Source organism: Abramis brama (assembly GCF_963993115.1).
Source record: "Abramis brama genome assembly, chromosome: 10".
Classification (NCBI taxonomy): domain Eukaryota; kingdom Metazoa; phylum Chordata; class Actinopteri; order Cypriniformes; family Leuciscidae; genus Abramis; species Abramis brama.
Window position 1 is genome coordinate 1760001 of NC_139972.1, and position 27500 is coordinate 1787500.

A 27500-nucleotide genomic window follows, 5' to 3' on the forward strand; every position below is an offset into this window, starting at 1 on the left:
ATGCTCATCAAACCCTCTGGTGCTCTTCGGTCATTTTTGACAGAAAAAGTGTATGTTTTTTTTTTTACATTTTAAAGTAATTGTTTTACTTCATTGGAAAGGTATGAAACTTGGCAAAGGTTTTGGCACTTGCTGTGTGAACACACAAATAATCATGGACATGATTCGACAGGTTAAATGCTCCTGTAAACAACTGCATTTTTCATAACAATACACGTAAAATTCTGTTACTTTAAGTTCACTTTTTAAAACTTTTTTCACTTCAGCAATAATCTGCCTAATGTCGTCTCTGAAAAGAGATCAAACTTCAGTCTGTCGTTCTAGAGCGTTCAAGATTTACCAGTTTAAGCTGGAAATTTCATTTTCAGGTCTATGCTCAAAAAGTGAATAAATGGATTATAAATACAGCGCAAACAAAATTTCATTGAAATAAAAAACCACAAGAAAAACACCAGAGGGTTAAGCTCTATATACAGCAGCCGTGTTCAGAATATGATGTTCATATGTGCAGAATATATCAGAATATTGCTGTAGGTTTTCTGAATATGGACTATTTATTTCATTCAGTCCGAGTGTTTTGAAGTTTATTCATCATATTAAACCACATCATGATTCCTGTTTTTCTGTCCTCAAATGTAAGACCTCTTGAAATGATAGTTAAGATTTTCTTTTGTGCTAATAGTTAAGAATTATTTTGTATATAAATACACACACATGCATGTATATTTCAGAAATATATAGATTGTATATATAATTTATATTATATATAAATATAAATACTTTATATATAAATAAAAAAAAATTCTTATACATATATACATGCATATTTGTGTATTTATATATATACAAAATAATTATATACACAGTACACACACACATATATTATGTGAACACACCTTTATTTTTGATGTGATTAATTGTTGCCCAGAACTCATTTTTTTATGAACTTAAATTTGATACAAATAAATGTAAGAGTTTTCAAGGATCAGCTGGTGTGTGTTCGGTCAAATACATCATGACCACGCCTTTGGTGCACAGTATATTAGTCCAGGTTTGAAGTTGTCTTATAATAAAACAGATGTGTGATATGACACACACACACACACTCTTACCCGGACTTCTTTATAGAGTCTGAGAGAGGTGCTGGTGAGGATGAAGTATCGGTCATTAAAGCTGCCGGTGCTCAAACCCAAACCCAGCAGACTCCTCTCCTCTCTGAACTTCATCATGCCGTGCTTCGACACCTCCACTTTACTGGCTGCAGGACACACACACACACTCAATCAGGACATATAGTGGCTATAATAAACAAAACACACAACACACACTCAAACAGGAAATATAGTGACTATAATAAACAAAACACACACTCAAACACTCTCTCTCTCTCACACACACACACACACACACAATCATGAAATATAGTAACCATAATAAACAAAACACACACGATCAAACACTCTCTCACACACACACACACACACACTCAATCAGGATATATAGTGACTATAATAAACAGAAAACACACAAACACACAAATACCTACAAACACTCAAACACACATGCTCAAACTCGTACAGACACACGCACACACTCACAAACACTTACACACACACAAACACTCTCACACACACACACACACACACACACACACACACTCACACACACACAAACACAAACACAAACACAAAATATTCACGTATATATTCTAACTAAAGCTTATTAAAAACGTATTATTTAACACAACTGATTGACTCTCAGCCAGGAGGTTCAGCGACCGTCCCCGGACTGACTCGAGTTATGCCAAGCTCTAACATATAAAACTGCAAGAGAATTAAATCATGAATGACATGGAAGTCACGGAAATCTGCACATTCACCTCTTAAAACCTCTGCGATCCTGAAATTTAATGTACAAAAAAGTCCCTATAGAATAAAACTGCCTTTGAATATTATTGGTCTTGGAGTCAGAAAGGTGTAAAATCCATGAATTTATGACTAGTGTTCCCAGGTGAAGCTGCTCTGATTAATCTCCCCAAACTAATGCATGATGGGTAAACACAACATTGATTCTGGAAACCAGAGTTGCTTTACTCTGAAACAGAAACATGATACGAATATTGGCCTTGATTTCTGCTCGGAATGATACAGTATTATAATGACAGATACAGTGATCTGTTACAGTCTGACCAATGAGAGCACGGTTTACTCACATGTGACTAACTCTGGAATTTTTCTCAAGAACAAATTGCATCATTGTAACTATTTTAATCCCTGTTTCAGATCAAAGACAACTGTCTGAAAACGCCCTAACCTCAGTAAACACACACACACTCACAAAAAAACACACCAAAAAAAAAAAAAACACTCACACAAACACACATACTCAATCAGGAAATAAATGACTATAATAAACAAAACACTCACTCACACACTTACTCACACACTCACTGACTCACTCACTCACTGACTCACTCACTGACACACTCACTCACTCACTCACTCACTGACACACTCACTCACTCACTCACTCACTCACTCACTCACTCACTGACTCACTCACTCACTCACTCACTCACTCACTCACTGACACACTCACTCACTCACTGACTCACTCACTCACTCACTGACTCACTCACTGACACACTCACTCACTCACTCACTCACTGACTCACTCACTGACACACTCACTCACTCACTCACTCACTCACTGACTCACTGACTCACTCACTGACACACTCACTCACTGACACACTCACTCACTCACTGACTCACTCACTCACTCACTCACTGACTCACTCACTCACACACTGACACACTCACTCACTCACTCACTGACTCACTCACTCACTGACTCACTCACTCACTGACTCAATCACTCACTGACTCAATCACTCACTGACTCACTCACTCACTCACTGACTCACTCACTCACTGACTCACTGACTCACTCACTGACTCACTCACTCACTCACTCACACACTGACTCACTCACTCACTCACTGACACACTCACTGACTCACTCACTCACTCACACACTGACTGACTCACTCACTGACTGACACACTCACTCACTCACTGACTCACTCACTCACTGACTCACTCACTGACACACTCACTCACTCACTCACTGACTCACTGACTCACTCACTCACTCACACACTGACTGACTCACTCACTGACTGACACACTCACTCACTCACTGACTCACTCACTCACTCACTCACTCACTGACTCACTCACTCACTCACTCACTCACTCACTGACTCACTGACTCACTCACTGACACACTCACTCACTCACTCACTCACTCACTGACTCACTGACTCACTCACTCACTCACACACTGACTGACTCACTCACTGACTGACACACTCACTCACTCACTGACTCACTCACTCACTCACTGACTCACTCACTCACTCACTCACTCACTCACTCACTGACACACTCACTCACTCACTGACTCACTCACTCACTCACTGACTCACTCACTCACACACTGACACACTCACTCACTCACTCACTGACTCACTGACTCAATCACTCACTGACTCACTCACTGACTCACTCACTCACTCACACACTGACTGACTCACTCACTGACTGACACACTCACTCACTCACTGACTCACTCACTCACTCACTCACTGACTCACTCACTGACACACTCACTCACTCACTGACACACTCACTCACTCACTGACTCACTGACTCACTGACTCACTCACTCACTGACTGACTCACTCACTGACTGACACACTCACTCACTCACTCACTCACTCACTCACTCACTTACACACTCACACACACACTCACTCACACACACTCTCTCTCTCTTACCCAGGTACACCAGCATGGCCTCCATGGAGAAGTGCTTCTTGATGAGTAAGTGACTTTCGGATCCCAGAGAATGTAAGATGGGCAGAACTCTCTCCTGATAGTGCAGCGGGCGCTCTGAGACACACACACACACACACACACACATGAAACCCCTCTCTCTCACACACACACACTCTGAGCTGCATCAGTGTATCAGTCACTCACCCGTCTCCTCCTTCTCGTTCACCTCGAAGCAGCACCAGTAGTCCTTCTCCTTCACGCTGAGTTTCCGCCGGTCCAGGACCTCAAAGGTCAATTCTGCTGATGTCATCGCGGCGGGAATCTGCCCGGAGTCAGAGGTCACACGTCAGAAACCACTCTAATGGTCTCGTGAACGAAAAGCAGGACTCGTCTCTTCTACTAAAAGTTTTTTTTTAATGTTTTTTTTTCCTCATCTCGACTCGACCTCACCACCTCTGAGAATTTATTTTTTTGTTTTGTTTTTTATTTCTCTCGCCTTTCTTCTTTCTTATTACATCTTTGATTATTACTATTGATATGTATATATATATATATATATATATATATATATATATATATATATATATATATATATAAAATGAGCATTGTTCTACATATATATTAGGAAACTGATAATAGAGATATACACATAATCAACACAATTTGATACACTTCACATAATCTACACGTTCATCTTACTGTCTGTTTTATGTATTTTGTATTGATGATCGTCTAACTCTGTTTTGTTCTGTGTTCTGCTTTAATAAAATAAAATAAAAAAACTTTTTTTATATTCTCACTGACTTTATTCATATCTAAGTGTGATGCTGTTCTCGATCTTTTACGATTGAAAGATCCTAAAGGCAGGTCAAAGTTCAAAGGTCAAGCACACCTTTACATGCTGTTCGCCTGTTCCCTTCTTCTCCTCCAGGTATACCGTGCAGATAAAATCACCACTCCCCTGCACACACACACACACACACGCACACACGCACACACACACACAACGAAAGTTACATAAAAACATGCCACAAATAAGCATCAAATTCCGTCATTCTGGGTCGTAGGGACTAATCGTGACTCTCACCGTTCCAGCTTTAGGCGTGAGATTGTCTCTGAGCTTTATGATGTATGTGATCTCATCTAACTGCTTTTTCAGCTGCTGCTCGTTCACCTGCAACACACACACACACACACTGCAGGTCATACTCTAGTCCACAAGTTTTCAAACCCTGGGTCGCGAGACTTGAAGAATGGGTCGCCAGGATGAGTTAAGAAAAAAGGATTTACATTAAAAATTAAATAAATGTGGTTATTTTGTATGTAGTTTGGGACTGATATTTAATAACTTAACCTCATAGGCCTACTGTTTATTTATCAGCATTAGTCATATTCTTACAATTGATGTGTATGTTAAGTAAAGGGGAAGAGGACTTCTGTGTGTCAACAATTTTTGTGTAAACAAATTTATTATAATAGGCCTATAGTATATATAAACACTATAGGCCTATTATAATAAAGGTGTATATATAAATATATTTTATTTTATATATTATATTCACTCTAAGCATGGCGAGTCCGCTTTTAGCTATTATGCCAGCCGCAGCTGGAACCAGCTTCCAGAGGAGATCAGACGTGCTCCTACAATAGTCACTTTCAAATCCAGACTAAAAACACATCTGTTTAACTATGCATTTACTGAATGAGCACTGTGCCAATGTTCGTCCGACTGTTTGTACTGTACTGTATTTTATTTTTTATTTTTCTAAACTGTTTTAATTATTCTTATTTCTTTTTATTATTTTAATTTCTTCTATGTAAAGCACTTTGAATTGCCACTGTGTATGAAATGTGCTATATAAATAAACTTGCCTTGCCTTGCCTACTAACATGGCCAAGACCAAAGAGCTGTCCAAAGACACTAGAGACAAAATTGTACACCTCCACAAGGCTGGAAAGGGCTACGGGGAAATTGCCAAGCAGCTTGGTGAAAAAAGGTCCACTGTTGGAGCAATCATTAGAAAATGGAAGAAGCTAAACATGACTGTCAATCTCCCTCGGACTGGGGCTCCATGCAAGATCTCACCTCGTGGGGTCTCAATGATCCTAAGAAAGGTGAGAAATCAGCCCAGAACTGCACGGGAGGAGCTGGTCAATGACCTGAAAAGAGCTGGGACCACCGTTTCCAAGGTTACTGTTGGTAATACACTAAGACGTCATGGTTTGAAATCATGCATGGCACGGAAGGTTCCCCTGCTTAAACCAGCACATGTCAAGGCCCGTCTTAAGTTTGCCAATGACCATTTGGATGATCCAGAGGAGTCATGGGAGAAAGTCATGTGGTCAGATGAGACCAAAATAGAACTTTTTGGTCATAATTCCACTAAACGTGTTTGGAGGAAGAAGAATGATGAGTACCATCCCAAGAACACCATCCCTACTGTGAAGCATGGGGGTGGTAGCATCATGCTTTGGGGGTGTTTTTCTGCACATGGGACAGGGCGACTGCACTGTATTAAGGAGAGGATGACCGGGGCCATGTATTGCGAGATTTTGGGGAACAACCTCCTTCCCTCAGTTAGAGCATTGAAGATGGGTCGAGGCTGGGTCTTCCAACATGACAATGACCCGAAGCACACAGCCAGGATAACCAAGGAGTGGCTCTGTAAGAAGCATATCAAGGTTCTGGCGTGGCCTAGCCAGTCTCCAGACCTAAACCCAATAGAGAATCTTTGGAGGGAGCTCAAACTCCGTGTTTCTCAGCGACAGCCCAGAAACCTGACTGATCTAGAGAAGATCTGTGTGGAGGAGTGGGCCAAAATCCCTCCTGCAGTGTGTGCAAACCTGGTGAAAAACTACAGGAAACGTTTGACCTCTGTAATTGCAAACAAAGGCTACTGTACCAAATATTAACATTGATTTTCTCAGGTGTTCAAATACTTATTTGCAGCTGTATCATACAAATAAATAGTTAAAAAATCATACATTGTGATTTCTTGACAATTTGACAATTTCAATTTGATTTGACAATTTCAGACCCCTCCATGATTCCTAAGTGGGAGAACTTGCAAAATAGCAGGGTGTTCAAATACTTATTTGAACTTAAATACTTAAATACTTTTCCTCACTGTGTATATATATATATATAATATAAAAGTATATACACAAAAATAGATTATTCTATCATTCCTTGATGACTATGGAGAAATGTGGGTTGAGAACCACTGGTATAAAGCTAATCAAAACATCATTCAATGTAAATAGTGATCATCTTAAATAATAATCGCAATTACAATTTCAAGGCAATAATCGACAATTATGATTTTTGTCATAATTGTGCAGCCCTATACTCTAGTCTCACCAATAGATGGCGCTGATGATCATTTGTCATTTGTTAACAAACAAGTATTCATTACTGAATACTGCTCATTGATTCTGCATTCAATTATTACATTGTTTAAATTAATACATTGTATTGATTTTGTGTATGTACATTTCTGAAATACATAGCTTAGACGGTTTCCTCTGATAACAGATCACTGTAATCTGTAATGTGGACTCGTGCATTTTCTGTAAAGCTGCTTTGAAATGATGTGTGTTGTGAAAAGCGCTATACAAATAAACTTGAACTGAATTGATGACTGTATCTCATCAACTCTACACAGAATCTAATGATCTGGAACAGCATGAATGTTGTGTAAACATACACATTTCCCTATCAGGGACAATAAAGTATATTTCATTTCATATTTACGTGGAATATAGTGACGTAGTGTTGGATGAGGTCCTCGATGACCCGTCCGGCGCTGTAGTCCTGCCCGTCCACCTGGAACAGCGTCGGCCCTAACACGATCGCCAGATTATGCAGATTCATCTGATTGAGATCCGCAAACCGCTGGACGCTGCACACACACACACATATTAGAGACTGAAAGCAGAGCGGCGAGGAAGTGTGTGTGAGAAAGAGGAAGTGTGTGTCTCACCAGTAAAAATGATTAACTAGCGCTCGTAGTGTCGCCTGGTTCACTGGGGGAAGATTGCTGAAGAGAAGACGATACTGAGAGATGCGACTGCTCTCATCTGAAACACCTGCACACACACACACACACACACACACACACACACACACACACACACACATTAATCATCTGCTGATGATAGCTATTATTATTAATAACCAGTGTTGGGGAAACTTACTTTGAAAAGTAATAAAACTAGAAAACTAATGCAAATGCTCACATTTAGTCTAGAACTACAATAAACATCATGTTCACACACACACACACACACACACACACACACACACACAACGAAATAGTTGAAAAAGTAATCTGATTACGTAACTCAAGTTACTTGTGACTAAATGTATAGAAAAATAATGTAGGAACTGGATTTGCTTTAAATATATACATATAAAACGCTATTAAGGCTTCTCTGGAGTCGATCTGAAAAACACCAAACCGGAAGTGACGTAAAATGTTGAAAAATGTTTGTTTAATTTTAAATTCTGCATTTACTTTTCATATGGTATTTTCATACAAGTTTATGTATTAATTTTAAATGAATTCTGCCCTTTAATAATGTGTTATAGTTGTGAATAACCTGTGGCGCTGAGCCAGGCGTGTGTCTCGGGGCCGAACAGCCCCTCCTCGATGTCCCTGAAGAAGCGCTTGAGGACGTTAGACACGTCGTCCACCTGATGCTCTCCTTCCTTCAGCCACACACACCTCGCGTCGCGTCTCAACTCCTCCAGCAGGGCGGCGATCTTACTGTTCGTACCACTCTTACGGTAGATGCCCTCTGAGGTCAGACCTGCAGCGCACACACACACACACACACACAAAACAAGATCCTTCTGTTATTGAGAGTATCATAAGTGCTTTTCTGTATCGCAAAAATATCTGACTATTGCTTATTCATGTCTATAGTGTGAGTGTGTGTCTATGTGTGTGTCTGTGTATGTGTGTGTGTGTGAGTGAGTGAGTGAGTGAGTGAGTGAGTGAGTGAGTGAGTGAGTGTGTGTGTCTGTATGCATGTATGTGTGTGTGTGTGTGTGTGTGTGTGTGAGTGTTGATTCTTTGGACAGATGAAGACGTGCTTGTTTTGAGAAGTACGGGAGCCCTGAATCGCAACGTAAAAAAAAAAAATCTGTAAAAAAAAAAAAATATTCTAAAAGTCTAAAATTACGAGAATAAAGTCGTAATATTTAGAGAATAAAGTCAAAATTACGAGAATACAGTCTTCCGTAGAAGTTCTTTTTGTGTGTGTGCTTGCCGTTGTTTCACATTCATAATTGCCGCACACACAGGCATTCATAAAGGTGCACGTCCACTGGTGCAGAGCGAGTGTTTTCAATTCATTACTCACGTGTGTGTGTGAAGCTCAACTTGCATAGGGTCGTGTGTGTGCTAATCTACCAACATGCTTCACCATTTGTTTTAGGACATTGCAAAATATATACAGCGCCGGAATAGACTTTACAGGCGAAAACACTTCTTCTTCTAAAGAACTTCTACGGTAGACTGTATTCTCGTAATTTCGACTTTATTCTCAAAATATTACAACTTTATTCTGACTTTAGTAGGTCAGAATAGAGTAGGTTAGAATAGAGTTGAATAGAGCAGGTCAGAATAGAGTTGAACAGAGTAGGTCAGAATAGAGTTGAATATAGCAGGTCAGAATAGAGTTGAATAGAGCAGGTCAGAATAGAGTTGAATAGAGTAGGTTTAATAGAGTGGGTCAGAATAGAGTTGAATAGAGCAGGTCAGAATAGAGTTGAATAGAGTAGGTTTAATAGAGTGGGTCAGAATAGAGTTGAACAGAGTAGGTCAGAATAGAGTTGAATATAGCAGGTCAGAATAGAGTTGAATAGAGTAGGTCAGAATAGAGTTGAATAGAGTAGGTTGAATAGAGCAGGTCAGAATAGAGTTGAATAGAGTAGGTCAGAATAGAGTTGAATATAGCAGGTCAGAATAGAGTTGAATAGAGAAGGTCAGAATAGAGTTGAATAGAGCAGGTCCAAATAGAGTTGAGCACCGTATTGCGTGATGAAGTGAATGCAGCGCTCCACGATGATGGGGATATCGGAGTCCGTCAGCTGCTGCTGGCTCAGTGTGTCTCCAGAGCTCCCAGCATTCCTCTGGATTGCTGCCGTCCAGCCCTGGAAGTCCAGCTTCCTCTCGCCCTCGATGTACAGCGTCCTGAGAGAGACTTCCTGTTAGTCAGACACACTCTCTCTCACTCACTCACTCACACACACTCACACTCACAGACACACTCTCACACACAGACACACACACAAGATTCAAATCTGCTCCTGCTCACCTGCCCCGCTCCACCAGAACCAGAACCTCATTCTCCGGCTGGACCGCTGCACACAATTTAGAAAGAAAACTTAACACTTAAAGGAAATTATTTACAGGGACATAAATATTATAGATGCAGTCAAATACATATACAAAATCATGGACAATATTGACCTTTTTTGTTCTGTTTCAGCAACGAAAATAGTTTCAAACAAAAATCACAGCAGAACCATAGCGCATCTCACAGGAACACTCAACCGTGTTTCATTCCTGAACGAATCAGCCATTTCGAACGAATCGTTTGAGTGAAAGATTCAATGACTCATTCATAAACAACTGCCTCATTCTTCAATGAATCAGTCATTTGAACAAATCGTTTGAATAAATGATTCAATGACTCGCTCATTAAGACGGTCGCCTGCTGCCACCTACTGGTGGTTTAGTTTCGTGTTTAAAAGTATCATTCTTTCCAACTTTTCTTATTTGTATATTGAAAAAAATATTTAAAACAATCTCATAACATTATTTAACACAGTTGTAATTTTTCAGTGTAAGTGATTTAATTTGATTGGTAATAGCCCTATAGTGTCTTATTATTCTAATTGAATTTCTTGATCAAATTTAGGAATTAAAATGAAAGATGAAGCATATATTTAATAAGATTGGGGGGGGGGGGGGGGGTGCTTTTTAAAGGTGCAGATATGACAATGTGCAGATTTAAATCAAAGATGATTGAACACTGATGAGAATATTGCTTCAGAATAAATTATGTTAACAAAAAAAACAAAAAACTTTTTTACTCCGACAAGTGAATGACCGATTTACTTATCCGAAGGACAAGCACAGCAAAAGGCTTAATGTCGAGCCCTGCTTTAACTACAAGTAAATACTTGTGGATTCGGGAGTCATGTTTATCAGTGTCAAAATCATAAGTGAGACTATTCTTGCTTACATAATTATAAATCTGTTTATACACAACTTTTTCTATTATTTTAGCAGCTACACTCAGAGTAGAAACTGGTCGATTTCACTTTAACCGATTTCCTTGCTGATGTGTGTGTGTGTGTGTGTGTGATGTTTCTCAGTGTGACTCACAGAGCTCCTGGAGCTTCTGCAGGTTGATGGTCTCGTTGGTGTTGTTCTCCTCCAGCCGGATGTGTAGAGCGGATCCCTCCAGACAGAACCAGCCCAGTCGGGACATCTCCCGGTTCAGCCGGTCCTTGTAGCGCAGGCGTCCAATGCGCTCGAAGTCCTTCAGCAGCAGATCCTCTGCTCCCGAGGGAATGAACGACTGGAACACACACACACACACAAACACAGAGAGAGGGAGTGAGACCCCGATCAGAACCAGTGGCCCGTATCAGAAGAGGTGTGACGTAGTGTTCATTTTGTCAGCTATTTTTGTACATGTAGTCTTAGTCCTGTGTCAAATGTACTTTTTAGTTTTTATCATATTTAGTCAACCTTGCCCTGTTTTCATTCAGTCAAGGTTTAGTCGACTAAAAGCCTGGGCATTTTATTCTATTTTAGTAATTATTTTAATTATTAGAAAATTATTAGTGATATTTTCGTAATGCTGAATAATGGTTAAATGTATAATAGGCTAACGATTATTTTGCTTAAAATTATAAATCACAACAATTGTTGTCATTTGAGAAATTTATGTTTGCATTTCATCAGAATTATTGCAGTTTCATGTATATGTACAAATCTAGAAAATGTCTCATATAGTCTCATAGAACTCATATGAATGGTTTATTTTACCTAATCTAGTTTTTATCATAGGCTATTTGTCATAAATAAACCTATGCTCTACATTATGAAAACAACACATATCTCTCAAAAATTCAAACGTTGAAATTTCTTATTGTAATTCCAAAATACATTCGTTTATTTAAAACAACAGCAAAAAAAGACTATTTATTGTCACACAGAGCTGCGTATGTGCATTTATTCATATAGTGGAGATTCATGTTTGGAGTTATTACAGAAGGTTTGATCGCAGGTTTAGTCACAGAAACCAGCGCGAGAACTCAGACTGGCTGAATGACACTTTCACATAAGCAGAATCTCTCAGATGGAGATCGCTGAACTCCATAGATATAAACACTAGATGTCGCCTGGCTACGGCAGTTCATTGGAACGAATGCGTCAATAGAGCCGCCATCTTGGAACAGGGTAAACCTCCTCTTTAATGCATCAGCGTCAGTGTAGGCAAAGGTCGGAAATAAAATCCCCATAAATCGTCATGAATGCGATTTTCTAGTTTTTTTGGTTCGTTGATGTATTTATCATTGAGTCCAGATAAAATGTAAGGTTTTGATATTAAGATAATCTACTTCTTTTTCAAAATATAATGCATAGTGCTAGTAGGCTAAGTTTATTAGTCACATTCTTCCACTTGAGTAAACTTGCAATGAACTATCGCTATATATATATATATAAAACTTGGCCACTATATATTTAATATTCAATTATTTTAATGATCACAATTTTTAATTTAAAAAAACTTTTAATTTTATTAAATTGAACAAGCGCAACATTCAGCATTCAATCAAATATTCTAAAAGATGTATTATTAATAATAATGTTATTTCAACATAATATCTCATTATTTCGACATAATATGTGTGCGTGCAACAATCAAGATGTGCATTTGTAAATCCGGTGGCGCGTACATTGACTGTTATTAATAAACTAGTGTTTTCTGACAGTGTCGACTCTGCCAAAGATGAAGTTGACGATCGCCATCTCCGTGTGAACGCGCCTATAGAGAGAAATGCACATAATGGATTACATAATCAGAGAGTAGCCTTTTTCTTTTCGTTTTGAATTATTTCGTTTAAAGACATTTCAAGCTTTGTGTATTTGATATATTTCTCATGTCTGTGTGAGGCATACACCGAGTTTCGTTAAGTTAGGATGAGATGCGCTCCAGTTCACGTGCAATGCAAGTGACCGCGCGGGCGCCTCCATGATTATTTGTTAGGGTTATATTTGCTTCTTATTTATTAAATCCAGGCAATTGGTTGATGAAAAATTGATTAAAATTAAGATACAATTTATACAAAACTAAATTCACTTTAAAGAAAGGCTTTAAACAGTTGACATTTTCACAAATTCCAGTGTCCTTCCACACCTCCATCCCCAGTTTGCAAGGAAGAAACAAGACCTTGAGTCCACTGTATCCTTGTGCAAAACGCACACATAAGATTTGTGGAATTCTATGTATAATAATCATGGATGTACTGTTTGAAGATTGACAGGGAGAGGACAAGCATACTATTAGGACTGTACTTACAGGTTACAAGCGCTGTTTTTTTTTTTTTTTTTCATTAAAAAGTTTGAGTACAATCGGTAAAAAAATCAAAAGTTAGGAACAACACAGCACAACACAGCCAAAAGTGGGTATTGAGGATCAACTCCTGCATATTGTACATTTTAAACACAAAGGTTATTTCAAATAATATCTAAAAAGTAGGCCTACAGCACATTCACAGTTCATTTTCTGTGCGAGAATCACAGTTCATTTTCTTCCTCCAAGCAGAGAAATGTACACTTAACTTATAAAAAACAACAACTTGACTACTACCATCCACAGAGTAAATGTAATCCCTTGCTGTCTGGTTTATATTTCGTTCGTGTGAACATCCATACGCAGCACAAAAGTCCGGCATCATCCATGAATTCGAAGTACAGGCGGAGATAGCAGCGTTACCTAGCTACTTCCTATGACAAGACCCCTGTTCCAAGATGGCGGCGGGTTTGACGCATGCTTAGAACCCCAAGGCGACATCTAGTGTATATATCTATGGCTGAACTCCAGCTTACGTTCATCTGTGTTTTTGATGTTTTCAGATCAGATTTTCAGAGCGCGACGCATGGTCGCCAGATTGCAAGTATTAAGTAAAACATCGGGTAGTTCTTTTAACAGAAAAGCTCTGATTGGGGATTTAAATTCTTGAAATCTGGCGACCGCAAGCATGAAAGCTCGTAGCGGCTTGTTAAAAACAGTCTGTAATACAAAACCAGCGAGAGGTTCTAATAATGCTTTTATTTTTTAACTACATTTTAGTCTCGTCTTTCTTCGTCAACGATATCGCATGTTGATATATCACAGTTATCGGTTAATGACGTTGGTGTCGTCTCGTTATCGTCTCATCTTAGTAATGGAAGAAAAGGTCGTCAATGAATATTTTTCGTCATAGATTTCATTAACGAAGTTAACACTAGTGTGTCGTTACCTTAGCGATGGATTTGACCCACTCACGCATGGCGTCGGGTTTATCCGTGCCGAACAGGTACAGGCGCTCGGAGTCAGAGTAAAGCTCGAAGGTGTGATCATACCTGAGGAAGAGAGGAACACTGTCAGTCCCTGAGACACACACACACACACACACACACACACACACACACACACACACACACACACACACACACACACACACACACACTGTGTGCAGGATTACCCATGAGTCTCGGGGGGGTTGACGGCCAGGCACACAATCTCCTTCATCTTCAGTCCTCCGTTCGGCGTAGCGTTTTTGTCACTTTCATAGTAGCTGAAGTTCCCGTCGTTCAGAACACACCAGCGCCGGCTGAACTCTAACACACACAATCAAAACATTTGAGCAATTTTATTATACTCACTCTCACACACACTAACATACTCTCACATTCTCACTCTCACACATACACACATACACACACACACACACACACACACACTCAGTCACATACTCACATACTCTCTCTCTCACACACACACACACTCATACTCACACTCAAACTCACACACACACACACACACACACACACACACACTCACACACTCACACACACACACACACACACACACACACTCAGTCACATACTCACATACTCTCTCTCTCACACACACACACACTCATACTCACACTCAAACTCACACACACACACACACACACACACACACACACACACACTCACTCACATTCTATCACACTCATTCTCACTCTGACACAAACACTCACTCACATACTCACACTCTCTCATACTTTCATTCTCTCACTCACTCACATACTCTCACACACTCTCACATACACACACGCACACACACACAAACACTCACTCACTCTCACACACACACAATCTCACACTCTCTCTCTCACACGCAAACACACACACACTCTATCAATCACTCACTCACTCTCACACACTCTCTCACACACACTCTCACACACACTCTCACACACACTCACTCTCACACTCTCTCACACACTCACTCTCACACACTCACTCTCACTCCCACACACTCACACTCTCACACTCACTCACTCTCACTCACACATATTCTCACACACTCACTCTCTCACTCTCACACACTCACTCTTACACTATCACACACTCTCTCACACACACTCTCACACACACTCTCACACACACTCACTCTCACACTCTCTCACACACTCACTCTCACACACTCACTCTCACACACTCACTCTCACACACTCACTCCCACACACTCACACACTCACTCTCACACACTCACTCACTCTCACTCACACATATTCTCACTCACTCTCACACACTCTCACACTGTCACACATATTCTCACACACTCACTCTCTCACTCTCACACACTCACTCTTACACTATCACACATATTCTCACTCACTCTCATACACCCACTCACACATTCTCTCACACACTCACTCTCACACACTCACTCTCACACACTCACTCACTCTCACACACTCACTCACACGCTCACTCTCACACGCTCACTCTCACACGCTCATTCTCACATACACTCTCACACACACACTCACTCTCACTCACACACACACATAATCTCACTCTCTCTCTCACACTCACACGCAAAACACACACACACACACACACACACACACACACTATCAATCACTCACTCACTCTCACACACTCACTTTCACACACTCACTCTCACACACTCACTCACTCTCACACACTCACTCACTCTCACACACCCACTCTCACACACTCACACTATCACACATACTTTCACACACTCACTCTCACACACTCACTCTCACACACTCACTCTCACACACTCACTCTCACACACTCACTCTCACACACTCACTCTCACACACTCACTCTCACACTCACACTATCACACATACTCTCACACACTCACTCACTCTCACACACTCACTCTCACAAACACTTACCCATTCTCAAACACTCATTCTCACACACACTCACACACACTCACACACACTCACTCTCACACATACTCTCACACTCACAAACACACACACACTCACACTCACTCTCACACACACTTACTCATTCTCACACACACTCACTCACATACACATACTCTCACTCTCACACACTAGTCCATCAACAGTCTCACACTCACACTCATACACTCTATCCATCAACAGACACCCGTTCAGTGCAGGTCACTGATTGGCTCACCTTCTTTCCCCTTCTTCTCTGTGATTGGTCGAGCCATGGACCCGGTCTTAAATAGGAACCCATTATGTGTGATGGAGGGCGGGGCCATGTAGTGCACCGTGTCGATGGCGACCTTGACCTCTGACCTCGGGAGTTCTGGCGTTCAAAAGAGCAAATGACATCAGCTGCCGTCACAGTAACTAATGCAACTTTAACAGTAAAAAAAAAAGGCTAACGGAGAGTTATTTTACTCTATATGGTGAAAAACTAATAGATCCAAATGGAACATTCATGTCATTTTACAGTAAAATGGTGTTTTGTGTTTCCGTGTATATTAGTATTTCCATCAGCTCCTTTCTCTTCAGCAGTGTAAGGTAAAAGAGAGCGTTCAGCACAGGTGTGTGTACAGTAGTGTGTGGCGCACCTGTGTTTCGGTTCTGGCTCAGGAACTCCACCTGCAGGGTCTGTGCGTGGTGTTGTGCGAGGGCGATCGGAGAGGTCAGCTCAGGGTCACCGGTGTCACAGTTCACATCAGCACCGCAGAACACCAGAGCCAGTGTCTCACACACATCACTGGACTGAACATTGATGCACAGCGCCTGCGGGGAGAGAGAGAACACCAGTGAGGACGTGTGTGTGTGTGTGTGTGTTTGTCAGAGTCACAATGAAGTCAGAGGTTTCTGAGAACGTGAAGACGGGATCTATGAGTGTGAACTACAAACAGAACCGATCAGTGACATGACATGATCATCACGGACGTGTGTGTGTGTGTGTGTGTCAGAGTCACATAATGATTATGAGTGTGAACACTACATGCTGCACTTCAGCACATTAGACTAAAATATCCAGAATGTTTTACTGCAAAAAACTACCAGGATCAGACGAGTGGATACAGTAAAGAACACTGAAACTGTCGTGGGAGATAATGGAGAATTTGTTACACAAACAACATTAATATTATTTAATGTTATTTAATAAAAAAACACAATATTTTAAAACAATAAATAAATAACAAAATAAGTACTTAACAAAATCTGTTTATTTTATATAAATTAAATAAAACTAAACTACAGATTTTTTTATATGACTTATTTTGAATTTATATTATTTTATATATTTTCTTTTCATTTTATTTATTATATTTATTTATAGTTTCTTATTTTAATTATTACAACTTTTAATATATACATTCTGAATATAATAATATATATGATCTATCTATCTATACATAGATATATAGATAATATAATAATACATTTTAAATATAAATAAATAATATATAAATAATATAAAAAATAAAAGTACTTTTTAAAAAAAGAGAGTGATTCCTCTGTGATTGTGTAAATAAGAGGATGTTTGGACAGCTGAAAATCAGCCTCCACAATCACAGCAGGACACACACACACACACACACACACACACACACACACACACACACACACACACACACACACAGAGAGAGAGAGAGATAAACACAAACACTCACATTCACACACAGAAACACTCACACACAGACACACACACACTCAGATGGACACAGAGTAAATGAAACCAAACAGTAATTCGCATAAACCACAGCTAATTTAAACACAATGTATGAGTCTCTTGCTCAACTACCCAAACTCACAATATAAACCACACAGACATTAATCAAACTAAAGTCCTTGAAACACAAACACAGATGATAAACTCCAGGAATATTCCAGGTTCTTTATAACTAACTAAAGGAGGAAGCAGGAAAGATTCTATTATTCCTTCAGTGATAACAGTAAATGTGCTCAAATATCTCAAGAGTTTGTGCTGTTTCACTGTGAACTGGCAGAAACATGACCAGGAGGAACTGAATAATCCAGAGTGACTGATTAGTAGCTACTGCAGATCCTGATGCTCGCAACACCACACACACGGGTTTGAGTCCCACACACTAAACACGGGTTTGAGTCTCACACACTAAACACGGGTTTGAGTCTCACACACTAAACATGGGTTTGAGTCCCACACACACACACGGGTTTGAGTCCCACACACTAAACATGGGTTTGAGTCCCACACACACACGGGTTTGAGTCCCACACACTAAACACGGGTTTGAGTCTCACACACTAAACATGGGTTTGAGTCCCACACACACACGGGTTTGAGTCTCACACACACACACGGGTTTGAGTCCCACACAATAAACATGGGTTTGAGTCCCACACACACACGGGTTTGAGTCCCACACACACACGGGTTTGAGTCCCACACACTAAACATGGGTTTGAGTCTCACACACACACACGGGTTTGAGTCCCACACACACACAGGTTTGAGTCCCACACACACACGGGTTTGAGTCCCACACACTAAACATGGGTTTGAGTCCCACACACACACGGGTTTGAGTCTCACACACACACACGAGTTTGAGTCCCACACACTAAACATGGGTTTGAGTCCCACACACTAAACACGGGTTTGAGTCCCACACACTAAACACGGGTTTGAGTCCCACACACTAAACACGGGTTTGAGTCTCACACACTAAACACGGGTTTGAGTCCCACACACACTAAACACGGGTTTGAGTCTCACACACTAAACACGGGTTTGAGTCCCACACACTAAACACGGGTTTGAGTCCCACACACTAAACACGGGTTTGAGTCCCACACACTAAACACGGGTTTGAGTCCCACACACTAAACACGGGTTTGAGTCCCACACACACTAAACACGGGTTTGAGTCCCACACACACACACGGGTTTGAGTCCCACACACACACACGGGTTTGAGTCCCACACACTAAAAACGGGTTTGAGTCTCACACACTAAACATGGGTTTGAGTCCCACACACTAAACACGGGTTTGAGTCCCACACACACACACGGGTTTGAGTCTCACACACACACACGGGTTTGAGTCCCACACACACACACGGGTTTGAGTCTCACACACACACACGGGTTCGAGTCCCACATGAGTCAAACATGAGTTTGAGTCCGACACACTAAACATGGGTTTGAGTCCCACACACACACAGGTTTGAGTCCCACACACTAAACACGGGTTTGAGTCCCACACACACACGGGTTTGAGTCCCACACACTAAACATGGGTTTGAGTCCCACACACTAAACATGGGTTTGAGTCTCACACACTAAACATGGGTTTGAGTCCCACACACACACGGGTTTGAGTCTCACACACACACACAGGTTTGAGTCCCACACACACACGGGTTTCAGTCCCACACACTAAACATGGGTTTGAGTCCCACACACACCGGTTTGAGTCCCACACACACACACTGGTTTGAGTCCCACACACTAAACATGGGTTTGAGTCCCACACACACACACGGGTTTGAGTCCCACACACTAAACATGGGTTTGAGTCCCACACACTAAACACGGGTTTGAGTCCCACACACTAAACATGGGTTTGAGTCCCACACACACACGGGTTTGAGTCTCACACACTAAACATGGGTTTGAGTCCCACACACACACACGGGTTTGAGTCCCACACACTAAACATGAGTTTGAGTCCGACACACTAAACATGGGTTTGAGTCCCACACACACACAGGTTTGAGTCCCACACACTAAACACGGGTTTGAGTCCCACACACACACGGGTTTGAGTCCCACACACTAAACATGGGTTTGAGTCCCACACACTAAACACGGGTTTGAGTCTCACACACTAAACATGGGTTTGAGTCCCACACACACACGGGTTTCAGTCCCACACACTAAACATGGGTTTGAGTCCCACACACACCGGTTTGAGTCCCACACACTAAACACGGGTTTGAGTCCCACACACACACGGGTTTCAGTCCCACACACTAAACATGGGTTTGAGTCCCACACACACGGGTTTGAGTCCAACACACTAAACACGGGTTTGAGTCCCACACACACTAAACACGGGTTTGAGTCCCACACACTAAACATGGGTTTGAGTCCCACACACTAAACATGGGTTTGAGTCCCACACACACGGGTTTGAGTCCAACACACTAAACACGGGTTTGAGTCCAACACACTAAACACGGGTTTGAGTCCCACACACTAAACATGGGTTTGAGTCCCACACACTAAACACGGGTTTGAGTCCCACACACTAAAGACGGGTTTGAGTCCCACACACACTAAACACGGGTTTGAGTCCCACACACACGGGTTTGAGTCCAACACACTAAACACGGGTTTGAGTCCCACACACACAGGTTTGAGTCCCACACACTAAACACGGGTTTCAGTCCCACACACTAAACACGGGTTTGAGTCCCACACACTAAACATGGGTTTGAGTCCCACACACTAAACACAGGTTTGAGTCCCACACACTAAACACGGGTTTCAGTCCCACACACTAAACACGGGTTTGAGTCCCACACACTAAACACGGGTTTGAGTCCAACACACTAAACACGGGTTTGAGTCCCACACACTAAACATGGGTTTGAGTCCCACACACTAAACACGGGTTTGAGTCCCACACACTAAAGACGGGTTTGAGTCCCACACACACTAAACACGGGTTTGAGTCCCACACACACGGGTTTGAGTCCAACACACTAAACATGGGTTTGAGTCCCACACACACAGGTTTGAGTCCCACACACAAAACACGGGTTTCAGTCCCACACACTAAACACGGGTTTGAGTCCCACACACTAAACATGGGTTTGAGTCCCACACACACGGGTTTGAGTCCAACACACTAAACACGGGTTTGAGTCCCACACACACACAGGTTTGAGTCTCACACACTAAACACGGTTTGAGTCCCACACACTAAACATGGGTTTGAGTCCCACACACTAAACATGGGTTTGAGTCCCACACACTAAACATGGGTTTGAGTCCCACACACATTAACACGGGTTTGAGTCCCACACACATTAACACGGGTTTGAGTCCCACACACACTAAACACGGGTTTGAGTCCCACACACACTAAACACGGGTTTGAGTCCCACACACACTAAACACGGGTTTGAGTCTCTCACACTAAACATGGGTTTGAGTCCCACACACACACACGGGTTTGAGTCCCACACACTAAAGACGGGTTTGAGTCCGACACACTAAACACGGTTTGAGTCCCACACACTAAACATGGGTTTGAGTCCCACACACACACACAGGTTTGAGTCCCACACACTAAACACGGTTTGAGTCCCACACACTAAACATGGGTTTGAGTCCCACACACTAAACACGGGTTTGAGTCCCACACACACACAGGTTTGAGTCCCACACACTAAACACGGTTTGAGTCCCACACACTAAACATGGGTTTGAGTCCAACACACTAAACACGGGTTTGAGTCCCACACACACACACGGGTTTGAGTCCCACACACACTAAACACAGGTTTGAGTCTCTCACACTAAACATGGGTTTGAGTCCCACACACACACACGGGTTTGAGTCCCACACACTCAACACGGGTTTGAGTCCCACACACTAAAGACGGGTTTGAGTCCGACACACTAAACATGGGTTTGAGTCCCACACACACTAAACACGGGTTTGAGTCTCACACACTAAACACGGGTTTGAGTCCAACACACTAAACACGGGTTTGAGTCCCACACACACACAGGTTTGAGTCCCACACACTAAACACGGTTTGAGTCCCACACACTAAACATGGGTTTGAGTCCAACACACTAAACACGGGTTTGAGTCCCACACACACACACGGGTTTGAGTCCCACACACACTAAACACGGGTTTGAGTCCCACACACACTAAACACGGGTTTGAGTCCCACACACTAAAGACGGGTTTGAGTCCGACACACTAAACACGGGTTTGAGTCCCACACACTAAACATGGGTTTGAGTCCCACACACTAAACATGGGTTTGAGTCCAACACACTAAACACGGGTTTGAGTCCCACACACACACACGGGTTTGAGTCCCACACACACTAAACACAGGTTTGAGTCTCTCACACTAAACATGGGTTTGAGTCCCACACACACACACGGGTTTGAGTCCCACACACTCAACACGGGTTTGAGTCCCACACACTAAAGACGGGTTTGAGTCCGACACACTAAACATGGGTTTGAGTCCCACACACACTAAACACGGGTTTGAGTCTCACACACTAAACACGGGTTTGAGTCCAACACACTAAACACGGGTTTGAGTCCCACACACACACAGGTTTGAGTCCCACACACTAAACATGGGTTTGAGTCCAACACACTAAACATGGGTTTGAGTCCCACACACACTAAACACGGGTTTGAGTCTCACACACTAAACACGGGTTTGAGTCCAACACACTAAACACGGGTTTGAGTCCCACACACACACAGGTTTGAGTCCCACACACTAAACATGGGTTTGAGTCCAACACACTAAACACGGGTTTGAGTCCCACACACACACAGGTTTGAGTCCCACACACTAAACATGGGTTTGAGTCCAACACACTAAACATGGGTTTGAGTCCCACACACTAAACACGGGTTTGAGTCCCACACACTAAAGACGGGTTTGAGTCTCACACACTAAACACGGGTTTGAGTCCCACACACTAAAGACGGGTTTGAGTCTCACACACACACACGGGTTTGAGTCCCACACACTAAACACGGGTTTGAGTCCCACACACTAAACACGGTTTGAGTCCCACACACTAAACATGGGTTTGAGTCCAACACACTAAACACGGTTTGAGTCCCACACACTAAACATGGGTTTGAGTCCAACACACTAAACACGGGTTTGAGTCCCACACACACACACGGGTTTGAGTCCCACACACACTAAACACGGGTTTGAGTCCCACACACACTAAACATGGGTTTGAGTCCCACACACACTAAACACGGGTTTGAGTCCCACACACACTAAACACGGGTTTGAGTCCCACACACTAAAGACGGGTTTGAGTCCGACACACTAAACACGGGTTTGAGTCCCACACACTAAACACGGGTTTGAGTCCCACACACTAAACATGGGTTTGAGTTCCACACACTAAAGACGGGTTTGAGTCCGACACACTAAACACGGGTTTGAGTCCCACACACTAAACATGGGTTTGAGTCCCACACACTCAACACGGGTTTGAGTTCCACACACTAAAGACGGGTTTGAGTCCGACACACTAAACATGGGTTTGAGTCCCACACACACACACGGGTTTGAGTCCCACACACTAAACATGGGTTTGAGTCCCACACACACTAAACACGGGTTTGAGTCCCACACACACTAAACACGGGTTTGAGTCCCACACACTAAACACGGGTTTGAGTCCCACACACTAAACACGGGTTTGAGTCCCACACACTAAACACGGGTTTGAGTCCCACACACTAAACATGGGTTTGAGTCCCACACACACAGGTTTGAGTCCCACACACTAAACATGGGTTTGAGTCCCACACACACTAAACACGGGTTTGAGTCCCACACACACTAAACACGGGTTTCAGTCCCACACACACACGGGTTTGAGTCCAACACACTAAACACGGGTTTGAGTCCCACACACTAAACACGGGTTTGAGTCCCACACACTAAACATGGGTTTGAGTCCCACACACACAGGTTTGAGTCCCACACACTAAACACGGGTTTGAGTCCCACACACTAAACATGGGTTTGAGTCCCACACACACAGGTTTGAGTCCCACACACTAAACACGGGTTTGAGTCCAACACACTAAACACGGGTTTGAGTCCCACACACTAAACATGGGTTTGAGTCCCACACACACAGGTTTGAGTCCCACACACTAAACACGGGTTTGAGTCCCACACAGACACAGGTTTGAGTCCCACACACTAAACACGGTTTGAGTCCCACACACTAAACACGGGTTTGAGTCCCACACACACACGGGTTTCAGTCCCACACACTAAACACGGGTTTGAGTCCCACACACTAAACATGGGTTTGAGTCCCACACACACGGGTTTGAGTCCAACACACTAAACACGGGTTTGAGTCCCACACACACACAGGTTTGAGTCCCACACACTAAACACGGTTTGAGTCCCACACACTAAACATGGGTTTGAGTCCCACACACACACACGGGTTTGAGTCCAACACACTAAACACGGGTTTGAGTCCCACACACACACACGGGTTTGAGTCCCACACACACTAAACACGGGTTTGAGTCTCTCACACTAAACATGGGTTTGAGTCCCACACACACACATGGGTTTGAGTCCCACACACTAAAGACGGGTTTGAGTCCGACACACTAAACACGGGTTTGAGTCCCACACACACACAGGTTTGAGTCCCACACACTAAACACGGTTTGAGTCCCACACACTAAACATGGGTTTGAGTCCCACACACACGGGTTTGAGTCCAACACACTAAACACGGGTTTGAGTCCCACACACACACACGGGTTTGAGTCCCACACACACTAAACACAGGTTTGAGTCTCTCACACTAAACACGGGTTTGAGTCCCACACACACTAAACACAGGTTTGAGTCTCTCACACTAACCATGGGTTTGAGTCCCACACACACACACGGGTTTGAGTCCCACACACACTAAAGACGGGTTTGAGTCCGACACACTAAACATGGGTTTGAGTCCCACACACTAAACACGGGTTTGAGTCTCACACACTAAACACGGGTTTGAGTCCCACACACACTAAACACGGGTTTGAGTCTCACACACTAAACACGGGTTTGAGTCCCACACACTAAACACGGGTTTGAGTCCCACACACTAAACACGGGTTTGAGTCCCACACACTAAACACGGGTTTGAGTCCCACACACTAAACACGGGTTTGAGTCCGACACACTAAACACGGGTTTGAGTCCCACACACTAAACACGGGTTTGAGTCCCACACACTAAACACGGGTTTGAGTCTCACACACTAAACACGGGTTTGAGTCCCACACACTAAACACGGGTTTGAGTCTCACACACTAAACACGGGTTTGAGTCCCACACACTAAACACGGGTTTGAGTCCCACACACACTAAACACGGGTTTGAGTCTCACACACTAAACACGGGTTTGAGTCCCACACACTAAACACGGGTTTGAGTCCCACACACTAAACACGGGTTTGAGTCCCACACACTAAACACGGGTTTGAGTCCCACACACTAAACACGGGTTTGAGTCTCACACACTAAACACGGGTTTGAGTCCCACACACTAAACACGGGTTTGAGTCTCACACACTAAACACGGGTTTGAGTCCGACACACTAAACACGGGTTTGAGTCCCACACACTAAACACGGGTTTGAGTCTCACACACTAAACACGGGTTTGAGTCCCACACACTAAACACGGGTTTGAGTCCCACACACTAAACACGGGTTTGAGTCTCACACACTAAACACGGGTTTGAGTCTCACACACTAAACACGGGTTTGAGTCCGACACACTAAACACGGGTTTGAGTCCCACACACTAAACACGGGTTTGAGTCCCACACACTAAACACGGGTTTGAGTCCCACACACTAAACACGGGTTTGAGTCTCACACACTAAACACGGGTTTGAGTCTCACACACTAAACACGGGTTTGAGTCCCACACACTAAACACGGGTTTGAGTCTCACACACTAAACACGGGTTTGAGTCCGACACACTAAACACGGGTTTGAGTCCCACACACTAAACACGGGTTTGAGTCCCACACACTAAACATAGGTTTGAGTCCCACACACACTAAACACGGGTTTGAGTCTCACACACTAAACATAGGTTTGAGTCCCACACACGGGTTTGAGTCCCACACACTAAACATAGGTTTGAGTCCCACACACGGGTTTGAGTCCCACACACTAAACATGGGTTTGAGTCCCACACACACACACGGGTTTGAGTCCCACACACTAAACACGGGTTTGAGTCCCACACACGGGTTTGAGTCCCACACACTAAACATGGGTTTGAGTCCCACACACACACACGGGTTTGAGTCCCACACACTAAACACGGGTTTGAGTCTCACACACACGGGTTTGAGTCCCACACACTAAACATAGGTTTGAGTCCCACACACTAAACATAGGTTTGAGTCCCACACACGGGTTTGAGTCCCACACACTAAACATAGGTTTGAGTCCCACACACTAAACACGGGTTTGAGTCTCACACACTAAACATAGGTTTGAGTCCCACACACACACGGGTTTGAGTCCCACACACGGGTTTGAGTCCCACACACTAAACATAGGTTTGAGTCCCACACACTAAACATAGGTTTGAGTCCCACACACTAAACATAGGTTTGAGTCCCACACACTAAACATAGGTTTGAGTCCCACACACTAAACATAGGTTTGAGTCCCACATACTGAATGTAGAGCTGGAATAAACTGTAAGACGCTAAAATGTAAACGTGAATTAATGAAATCAACCAACATGCCTCATGAATCTGTCTCTGTTTCCTGTGTGTGTGAAAAATATTCCTGTGTCTCTTCTGAATTCCCCTGCTCTGCTGCAGACCACCCACCTCATATCAACACACACACAGAGATCTGGAGTGTGTTTCAGCTTTTCAAATCAGCGTAACTGTCTGTACGTCTGTTAAAAGTGCTATAAAACCACACCCGAACTACCCAATCCAGACAATGAGTGTGTGTGTGTGTGTGTGTGTGTGTGTGTGTGTGTGTGTGTGTGTGAGAGTGAGTGAGAGTGAGTGAGTGAGTGAGTGAGTGAGTGTGTGTGTGTGTGTGTGTGTGTGTGTGTGTGTGTGTGTGTGTGTGTGTGTGTGTGTGTGTGTGAGAGTGAGTGAGTGAGTGAGTGAGTGAGTGTGTGTGTGTGTAGGAATGATGAAGCAGACAGAAAATAATCCTAAAAACACAAGCAGACAGACAGTAATCACTCTGTAATAATCCAGTGCACAGAAACATCATCAGACTCGTCTGAACACAAACACACTCCTTCAGGAACGGC

The 27500-nt window shown here is 42.8% G+C and overlaps 1 protein-coding gene across 1 annotated transcript in view; it reads right to left on the reverse strand.

The window, feature by feature from the left end:
- arap1 (ArfGAP with RhoGAP domain, ankyrin repeat and PH domain 1) overlaps nucleotides 1-27500 on the reverse strand; it is a 91938-nt gene that overhangs the window by 9176 nt on the left and 55262 nt on the right. The window contains exons 14-28 of the mRNA XM_084127248.1: nucleotides 16995-17169; nucleotides 16592-16726; nucleotides 14617-14752; nucleotides 14392-14494; nucleotides 11243-11438; nucleotides 10167-10212; nucleotides 9879-10042; nucleotides 8445-8654; nucleotides 7826-7931; nucleotides 7597-7744; nucleotides 4930-5016; nucleotides 4735-4803; nucleotides 4047-4164; nucleotides 3843-3956; nucleotides 1113-1258 (exon numbers count right to left, since the gene is read on the reverse strand). Of these exons, the coding sequence (XP_083983374.1) occupies nucleotides 1113-1258; nucleotides 3843-3956; nucleotides 4047-4164; nucleotides 4735-4803; nucleotides 4930-5016; nucleotides 7597-7744; nucleotides 7826-7931; nucleotides 8445-8654; nucleotides 9879-10042; nucleotides 10167-10212; nucleotides 11243-11438; nucleotides 14392-14494; nucleotides 14617-14752; nucleotides 16592-16726; nucleotides 16995-17169 (1953 nt within the window). The remainder of the gene's footprint in view (nucleotides 1-1112; nucleotides 1259-3842; nucleotides 3957-4046; nucleotides 4165-4734; nucleotides 4804-4929; nucleotides 5017-7596; nucleotides 7745-7825; nucleotides 7932-8444; nucleotides 8655-9878; nucleotides 10043-10166; nucleotides 10213-11242; nucleotides 11439-14391; nucleotides 14495-14616; nucleotides 14753-16591; nucleotides 16727-16994; nucleotides 17170-27500) is intronic.